The sequence below is a fragment of the Solea solea genome, chromosome 21, assembly GCF_958295425.1.
Source record: "Solea solea chromosome 21, fSolSol10.1, whole genome shotgun sequence".
Lineage (NCBI taxonomy): Eukaryota > Metazoa > Chordata > Actinopteri > Pleuronectiformes > Soleidae > Solea > Solea solea.
This window is the reverse complement of record NC_081154.1, coordinates 14246593-14256350: the sequence shown is the minus strand read 5'-3', so window position 1 is coordinate 14256350 and position 9758 is coordinate 14246593. Positions and strand designations below refer to the sequence as shown.

The following is a 9758-nucleotide window of genomic DNA, read 5'->3' as shown; positions in this document are numbered from 1 at the left end:
TTAACATGTCTTAAATCCCTCTTTCATAGGTCTTGAAAATGTTAGCACATAGAAAGTAGGATTTTATGATTATTTTTTGTAATTGAAAACAATTATTGAAAAAATGTTTTTTACTCTTGCAGTAATATCACGCAGATAGCAGGAACCAATAAAACAGTTTTCAGCCAGGACGTCATGATACCAACACCGGGAAGTAGATATTCTAGCTTTTGCACTGGACGGAAAAGTCATGTTTTATGTTGAAATAAACACTTGGGCAAAGTTGTCCCTTACTTATGTGTTTTGGGCAGCTTTGTTGTTTTTGTTTATTGTAAAATTGGTCTTAAATTTCACTCCACGTGAAAAAAGCCTGGAATTTAACTTGCCTTACGCTGTAGGAACCCTGATTTTAAAGGTGACATCGAAATATATGTGCTCGTTTCGCACATATATGTTAGTTATGGACGTCTACTTACATATATTAACTTGTTTTCATGGTTAAAATCCTCCTAGTCGCTGCAGACGAGCAGATAGAACTATCTCCTCACTGACGCTCTCGTCAGCCGTGCCGTTTCAGACCAAAATCACACAGAGAGCTTTCCCAGTGTCCTGTGATTGGCCAGGTACCTGGAAGTGACGTAATTAGCACGTCAGCTCTCAGATACGCAGCTCCCCCTCTGGCACGATGGATGCTCTGCATCTCAGCAGCTACAACCATGGATGAATGATAAGAACTGGATAGAGACTTGAAGACAATTTTGTCCTGGTGGCCACTTCCGGGTACTGCAACAAAAATAGCAAAATGACGTGACGTCACAGCTGTGTACGAGCACAGCAAAGCGCGGTCATGTGGCGTCTCAGGAGCGGCGCTACTGTACCATGTGAAAACTTTATGAGAAATGTGAATAACTACTACTGCGCATGCTCATGCTCTACACAACCCGGAAATAAACGGTGCTCTATCCAGTTCTTATCATACATCCATGGCTACAACGAGAGTAGTTCTTCTTCTTCTGCGGTTGAATGTACGCAACCGGATGTGCCCGGACTAGCGCCCGCACCAGGAGGAGCTACGTGAGGTTTCCTGATGACATCATCAACAAACGGAAGTGCCTTTCCACTTTGCAGAGCCCCGGAAAACAATAAAATCTTTTATTCTGTTTGTTCTGAAACTTTAGGGTTTCATAAACGAGGTAATGACGCAGATGCACACACAAAAGCAGCGTTAATTGGAGCTTCCGGTCTTCAATATTTGAGAAATACAATAACATTTTCTGACATTTTAATGACCAAATAAAGACTAAATATCAACAGATTGATTCATAATGAAAACAATTTGCTGTCAGTAGAGAGTATATTTTATATTTTAAAGTTGCTTCTCTGTGTTTGATCAGTGCACTTTGCATAAAAATTGAAGTTGTATAAAAGTCTAAAGTGCTTACTTCCCTTAATTATTGTAGTATTTGAAGCCAGTGCGTCTTCATGCCCTCACATTAACTTGCAGTTAGGAGCGAGGTCTGTAAACTTCCTCACGTCTTTTATGTGGCTGTGCCCCCAGGCTCCAGCTGATCACATCCCATGTTCCACCAGTTGATGTTGTGGTAGCTGCTGGGTATCGTCGTCCAAAAGGATATGTGAGGGATGATGAGTGCACATCACTGGACTTGTACAGCAAAGCTGACAATCCTTTAATTGGACATTACTCAAGGGCAAAACTCATATTTCTTGTTGTACTTGATCTTAAGAGATTCTCAAATACACTCCCCATTGGGCTCCAGTTTTTTTTAAATCAATAATTAATGGTCAAAGTGATTTATTCATGTGTATCTTCACCAATTATGCAGTTTCTAATTAACAATTTCAATAATTGATATTTATTTCTGAGAGGATCGAGTATCTTGGGCTGATGAAAAATGCATGAGCAGGGATGTGGACAGGGTTTTTGCTTTTTGTTCTGTGAGAGCTTGATGCTCGGGGCTAATACCAGGCCACTTTGACTCCGACTCTTTGAGTTGGCACTGGCCTTGTGATGTGGATCTAATATGGGCATCTTTCACGGACCCAAAGCACTTACTGTGTACCATGTGATCTCATAAAGACTCCTACATGCCTGTCTTCAGATATACCCCCCCCCCCCCCCCTTTTTTTGTTCTTTAATATTGAACTTCAAAGAAAAAGAAATCTTCAGTTTCCTTTATATTTTCTCCTTTGTGTGTGCGGAATAACAATACCGTGTCAAAACTGCGGAGAACTCGTCTTACCGGGACCTCAGTGATTACACGTGCATCTCACTCTGTGGCCTGATGAAACTGAAGTTAAATCAGCATCGTTAAAAAAAGAAAATCCTCCCTCAGATTCATGACAAGGCCCTATCCCCCTGATCTTTTGATAGTGACAGCTGGAGTCGTCAGTTGGAAATTAACAAAGGCTCGCTTTAGTTGACTTTCATCAAGTTTTCATTTATTGTCATTCCAGTAGGACAGGAGGTGGGGGACCTGTGGGGCAAAGCGTTTTGCTACAGGACGACCAAAGCAAGGAACAAAAAAAACATCACTGTTCACTGCAGGAGAACTGAGTGACCCAACAAAACTGAAACCCAACATCAGACGCTCTAAAAAAAAAAGAAATCCCCCCAACGTTAATATTTCAAGTTTGGACACGTGGTGTTATGACCAGACTGAAACACTGTGAGCGTTGTGGGGACCAGAGGGTGAAGAGCTCAACCGTTGGTAGAAAATAACTGTGAATCAGTTGAGCTCAGTGACACGTCTCAGCGAGCCAAAGGTCGGGCTGGTGCTTCCCCACTCGCTGTGCCTCCTGTACTCGCCGGGACGCAAGTAGTACTGGCGTCCCCTGTAGTTGGGGTGCTCGTGCAGCATCCAGTAGCCCTCCATGACGTTGGCGGAGGCGATGTCGCGGGTGTGGAAGCGCTCTTGCAGATCTGGGCAGTCGTCCATCAGCTCCAGATTCTGACCCCCAAAGTCGGATCGCTCAAAGATCTTCATCCTGTATTTGCCGTTGTACTGGGAAAGAAGGGATGGGAGAATACAATGATACAGCCACTGAGGATTCATATTTGGCCCATTCTATTCTTGCTACTTAATATTTTACTGCAGTAATAGGTCAAACCAGAAATACAGGTATTGGCACTGACAGGTGAAACCCGTAGTAGGACTAGGCCTGAGAACTAAACTGGCAAACAGGATGAGGTCAAACTCACAGCTGGCACCATGCGGCAGGAGCGGATGCAGTCATTGAAGCCTGCCCAGCGCTGGTAGTCAGGGTACTCGCCCTTGTGCAGCATGTACTGGTAGCCACCGTAGCTGGGCTTCTCGTAGGCCACCCAGCAACCGCTCTCCACTCTTATCGAGTTGCAGCGGCTGAAGTAGGTCTGCATCTCGGAGCAGTCATTGCTGCACTCGTAGTGACGACCCTGGAAGTTCCTGTCTTCGTAGAAGATAATCTGCCCAGCGACAGACAATTAAACATTATTGCCACAGAGCTACAACACACAGTGCACCAGTTCTAGACTGCTTTACATAGAGGACGTTGTCATGAACTGACAACGCCTGTAAGCTATACATTCACTGCTCTATGTATCTTAAAATAAAACCACATAATCTGTTAAAATATAAAATAAAAAAACATATAATCTAATAATCTAAATGATTTAGAAGAAATATACTGTATGTGGTATGTTTCAATTAACAGACTCTTAAGTGAATAACTTAAGTTTTAGTCTGCACAGTTTTCATTACAATAGTAATTTAGTATTTAATTTTGTTTTGCCAAGGTTGCAAGTAGTAAACAGTTACACAAATTAGTCAGGACTTGTATGAAAGGAAATTTGATTTTGCTGTTTATAAACTGCAGAGATTGAGGAAAACATCCAGGATGACTGAATTAAAGTTGAATAAAATACCCCAAAAACATCATATGTGATACATTTCAGTGAACAGAGTCTTTTAAAATCAATTACAAGCTCAAGATAATATTGCATTGTACTATCTTCAGCAACAGACAACGCCATATTTTTCTTATTTTGCAGTTCTCCTCTCACAGTTCTTTGCAATTGCTCACATTTTATTACATCCTCATGTACAATATGTCCTGGAAATATCAAAACAAGCCTTGAACATGTTTGTTCCGAGAGTCTTTGCAGCATTTATCCATTCAGAATTGATTAATATACAACAACTGCTTGCGTTGCTGTCACTATACATACTATATATTAAATTGCACACTTACCTTGCCCATTGCAACTGTGTTTAAGTTCAGACCAGACCAAATGCCGGACTGTTCCAGACCTCTTTATAGACCCCGCTCACGGATCAGGCTTTTGTAAACATGAAACAAAGGTTCGCCGTGTCAGCACAGTTCTCTGTATGGACTGCCGAGCACTATAGGACTGGTGATGCACAGCAGCCACTTTGTCTTTGTCAAAGCTCTGTTAGTCTGTCGGCCAAAAATACTGTACAACTGCACTTTCTGTCCGGGCTACAAAAGGAGTTGCAACATCTGCCTTTATTTCCATGGAACCCCCAAAAAAGGAAAACTTGCAAAGTGAGGCTACCCACGGTGTCAAAAAGTTGTTTAAGTGATGTTTTATTAAGCAGCAGCAGCAGTGGGATTTTATAGGCTGAAGTTGGTATTGTGCTTGAAACTCAGGTCTATATTGCACCTATGGTTTATTTAAATAAGTTCACAAAGGTCATTATTGTTTGAAAACCACATCTTTAATGTTCAAATGAGTCGTGCATGGGCAGAATTTACATGACAGACCTCATCCTCCTGAATGAGCCCATCATGGGGTTGTGACAGCCCCATTCACCGCAGGACCTGTACTCTCCTGGGCGCAGGAAATACTGGCGTCCTCTGTAGTTGGGATGCTCGTAGAAGATCCAGAAACCCTCCATGATGTTGCAGGAGTAAATGTCACGGTAGTTGAATCGCTCGTACAGGTTGGGGCAGTCGTCCATGAACTCCATGGAGTGTCCCATCATGCCAGGCCTGTTGTAGATCCTCATCTTGTAGGATCCTCTGTACTGGATGTGAAAGAGATCAGAACGTGGTTATTATGCTTCTTTGGCTCGCCGCGCTCCCTCACAACTTCCTGTCCTCGGCTGATCCTTCAACTTTCGGATGCAACGGAGTGCTTGTCTACTTGGTCTCTGAGTAACAACAGATGAGAATGAGCATGACAGAATGAGATTAACCCCCTCCTAAACTGCCAGAAACACTCAGTGTGACTAACAGAATTAGGATGAAGGCACTAGGTCTTATGGGGGGGCGTGTCATATTCTTTTTAAAGGCTGACTTGGTCTCCTTGTGGGCCCACACTTTCATGCTATGACCCGACTGAGTCCCTGTAAATGACATCAAACGGCCCGTGACTGACATCCATTTTTAAATTGGCATTTGATGTGCGAGGTGAGTGGCATTGGTGTGTGTGTGTGTGTGTGTGTGTGTGGGGGGGGGGGGGGGGGGTACTTCCACTTCCAGTCCTTTCTGTCTGTCTGACTGACTTACAGGTGAGTACATCTGGCAGGAGCGGATGCAGTTGTTGAAGCCCATCCAGCTGTGGTAGTCAGGGTAGTCACCAGGGCCAAGGACGTACTGGTAACCCATGTAGTGAGGCCTCTCATAGGTCACCCAGTGACCCCCACTGACGCGGATGGAGTTACAGCAGTTGAAGTGCCTGAAGGTGTCCATGCAGTCGCTGCTGCACTCCCAGTGGCGGCCCTGGAAGTTGTGGCCTTCGTAGAAGATGATCTTGAAAAGGAAAAGAGAAAAGAATGTTGATAGATTGACTGCTTGCAATACGCGGGAATGGACTGTAGGGGACACTGCTGTCCCTATAACAGCATCAGTTATTCATCCAAAAGAAAGAAAAATTCAGAATGCAAAAATGTTCAAATATAAATGATAAAACTTGCAGCATTCAATGATAAAACAGGACACTGTGATTACGTTAGACCAGCTATTTAAGATGCAGCTGTTTTCCAACCATTTTTCCCAATTCAGGGTGAGCAGAGGTCATCATTTTCACTTTGTTGTAAAACTAACACCTGCTTGTGTATTTGTCCCCTTCAGAGACACGTCCGCAAGAGGCAAAAACATAGTGAAAATCCACATTTGGATGTGAATACTTTTGCTACATCTTCCCTTGTTACAATGCTCCCTACATATTCCCACATCATGCCATTTCCCTCCGTCAGAGCTGCTGCTGCTCATACCTTTCCCATGGTTGCAGGGCTGTGGATGTTTGAGCACCGTAGCCCTGCACACACTTCCCGGTGCTTTTATACTGTCCTGATGATGATGATGATGATGAGGCCTCTGACGCGACTACCTTTTACCTTTTTAGACACAAACCTCTTGTTTGCTAGAGTTTACCTATAGAATTGGGACCCCCCCCGTCCCCCCGTCCCCGTCCACAAAAATGAACACTACACAAGTCCCATTCTGTGTCCTTTTCACGCCACACACTTTGTGATGCAGCCTTTTGAAACATCACACAAAGGCTCTTTAGGGTGCGATAACAAAGATTTACAGCCATTATGGGTGGCACTCCAGCACATAGCTGCGTCATGATTTTCATATAGATCACGGATTGTTCAGTCTCAGTGATACGGTGAGTTGGGCCTGGGCCTATTCCTGCGTGGGACAGGTTACAATGCAGTTGTTGTTTCAATTTATGTTAAAGGAGAGTGGGGCTGATACTGTGGACTGAGTCAAGCGTTCGTGTTGATGTAATATACAATGATCTCCTGTCTCTTTTAGCTTCCATAGCCTGCAGTTGTACTGTGATGCCAGACGGGACCGGTTTGTTTGCAGATGTACAGACGGAACTGCATTCTGTGTGTGTGTGTGTGTGTGTGTTTGCGCTATAAAAGAAGGCGTTTGGGGCATGTGTGTGCTTTAGTCTTTGTATAAAATGATAGATGTTTGGACCTAAGTCTTTGGCTTGTGAGCATATCGCCCAGAGCTGAAGGGGAAAAGGCCAGAATGAGTTGCCGCCACGTATTGTGTTCCCAAAGCCCAGCTGATGCCAGAAAGGTCACCTTTCAGCCTTTCATTTGGGATAAAGAGCTCATGCCCTCACTCCGGTTTGTGTGTTTTGCAGCTTCAACTGTGTGAAAAGGCAAATGTTTCTAGAAAGCACAATAGCCATTATATCGCTGGCCAAAAAGGAAACAATAAAAAGAAAGAACCATAGTTCTGCAGTTGTAAGTACAGAGCCATATGACACTGCTTCAGTGTTAAGGAACCGCGTTGATAAGCTTTTGCTCCTTTGATCATTCGCCGGCTTGAAACTCTCATCGGCTTCAATAGGTTTCATGTTTGAAGCTGCACTCCTTTTCTGTGACATAAGTAGATCGTTGATATTCTTTCATCACACTGTGCAGCATAATTGTGGAAGATTATCAGATGGGATGTTTTGTTTTTTGCGAGTTTCTGGAGCAAATTGTTGGGAAAGGTTTTATCAGAAAATATAAGGAACTAAATGTTTAGATATTCCTCATATGCTCAGACTAATGATTCCTTTCATTGTGCCTTAAGGATAGTACATTTTGGTGACCTTTGTTGTCGTTGATGTCATTATTGTGCTTCTGTTTGGAGTTCGGTCTTTGGACGCTGTGTCCTTCATCTTCTATTAGACCTGATTTAGGGCGTGTTAGTGTGTATACAGCAGCAGCACATGTGTGGGTGGGGATTAAAAAACGTTCATCCTCTCAAATCCCTGAACAACCAGGTGTATTTGAGCAGTAGAATTCACTTTATGCTGTGCCACTTACACCACGTCCCTACAACACAGAGAAAGTTATGTGGAGCTGACTTAATCAGCGTGGTGTGAACTCATTTGACAAATGTATCTACAGTTTTAAAATGTAAAACACTTCTTTCAGTGTTGACGCAACACGGCAGAGGAATGACAGGAAAGCCGCGCGTGACTGTGCTGCACTCGTTCAAACTATGTGCGCTAGAGTAACTATTGCTCTGCTGTGTGTGTCTTTGATTGGGAATCTACCAGTTCTGTGGCTGCTGCTCAGTCTGACATCTGACCTCCACATCGAGAGACGCGTGGAACTGAGGTGCAACACATTCTCTGAGCCAAGGCAGAACTATTTGACTGGCACAGCCGTCATTGCCATTGTTCTCATTTTCATCACTGAGGAACATCGGCTAACCCCGACTCATTAGTCAGGACCTTGGCTCTCTCCACGTGTATGTAGCTTCTAGAGGGGAACCTTGTTTCGCACGCTCTCAAATGATCGTCTTTAGCTCTGCTACAAGACATCTCCTCCCCACCCTGAAGGGAAAGCAACATCACAGAGGCCCTTGCCTGCTTTTTCAGTTCCCCCCGGAGGAGAAGAAAGCTACCCGCTGTGGAGCATTCCACTCTTCATCTCGGAATGATGGAAGAAAAGGAAAGGAGAAGGGAACAGAGTGGGGGAGTCGATTCACATCTCCATTGTGTCCGAGGCTCCTTATTGTGCAATGTCTGCAATCATGTGGGAGATGACGACACGATTAGCCTGCAGAACCAGTGACAGTTGGGGAGCGCGGTGATTGATGTGCGCCCCGCTGAGATAGAAGAAACTTCGAATGGTAGCAATGCCAATACTTAACTTGCAACCTTTTCCCTTCATAACAGGGTTCCAAAAGAAGAAAAAATAAAACATTTTGTAGCTGATACCTCATTAGAGTGTGCGTTTGCAATTCATTCAGTAAAACACATTTCAGGCCAGAGGAGACTCCTTTCAATTGAAAACAAATCACTTCCCCGCCTCAGTCCAAACTCTGGTCTCTCTGACCCTGCAATACACAGCGTGTCTCACCCCAAAATGTTGTAGGACAAGATAGGAGAGCAGCTGTGCTTGCAGAGAGTCCAACGTGCTTTGTTACTGAACAGTCCAAAACAAAAACACTATAGCGCTGAGGTGTAAACAAGGGCTATACGCGAGTTTTGCTCCCGAGGACTCGCTAATCTTGTCCCGAAAATGTGGAATGATCGGAAAAGTGCTCGCCAAAAAAAAAAAAAAAAAAAGCCTGCCATAACGACAGTAAAATGAGGACCTCTCTTTTGCTGAGAGATCATCCTCTCCATTCTTTCTGTCAGGAAATCTCCAGGCGTCGCCCCTCTCTTGTCGCTGCCAGCGCTCAGGCTCTATCGGGATTGCCAGACGCAGGCGCCACTATGAGTCTGTGCCAGGGCCAGGATTTACCACGATGCTTCTGATGTGCTCCATCTTTTTGCTGAGGGATAATTAAAAGAGGAAATGGTGTTGGAAGAACAGAGTGGAGAAGCAGGAGGAGCAACCGAGCAAATAGATGCAGCTGTCAATTATGTTGAGTTTGTTTTTCTCTTCACTGACATTCTGCGTTGAACTGCTACTCATCTGGATTTAGTCGTAAAGTTTACAGTAAATCTCCGCTCTGTACATGTAATTAAAAACATTTAGGTTAATTAGCAACTACACTTAGCAATGAAGCGCCATGAAGACACAAATTGCAATGACCTGCAGGTGAGGCTTCTGGCACAAACTCTCACTCACACTTTGTGTCTGTACGTCCGACTTCCTTCCTGTTTTATAACCAATGTTTATGAGCTGTAACACTGGAAAAATGCTCTTCATTCTGCAGAATATCACAAATTGTCAGTAAATTAAATGTTGGACAGAAAGTTGAAGTTTCACAGCTATTGTTTGTTGCTGTTACATGACATTTAATGTTTTCTGTGACTCATGACAAACACACGGCAGATAATGAGTGTT

At 43.9% G+C, this 9758-nt stretch overlaps 2 protein-coding genes across 2 annotated transcripts; both read right to left on the bottom strand.

Moving 5' to 3' along the window:
• Positions 1 to 2418: 2418 nt before the first annotated feature.
• On the bottom strand, positions 2419 to 4315 carry crygmx (crystallin, gamma MX). The gene is made up of 3 exons (XM_058621884.1): positions 4228 to 4315; positions 3200 to 3442; positions 2419 to 3002 (listed from the first exon to the last, which is right to left on the bottom strand). Exons 1-3 carry the CDS (start codon positions 4234 to 4236, stop codon positions 2727 to 2729), a joined length of 528 nt encoding a protein of 175 aa, XP_058477867.1. The 5' UTR covers positions 4237 to 4315; the 3' UTR covers positions 2419 to 2726.
• A 378-nt stretch (positions 4316 to 4693) lies between these two features.
• Positions 4694 to 6313, bottom strand: crygmxl2 (crystallin, gamma MX, like 2). The gene is made up of 3 exons (XM_058621883.1): positions 6216 to 6313; positions 5509 to 5751; positions 4694 to 5024 (listed from the first exon to the last, which is right to left on the bottom strand). The coding sequence occupies exons 1-3, from the start codon at positions 6222 to 6224 to the stop codon at positions 4749 to 4751; spliced, it is 528 nt and encodes a 175-aa protein (XP_058477866.1). The 5' UTR covers positions 6225 to 6313; the 3' UTR covers positions 4694 to 4748.
• Positions 6314 to 9758: the final 3445 nt, after the last annotated feature.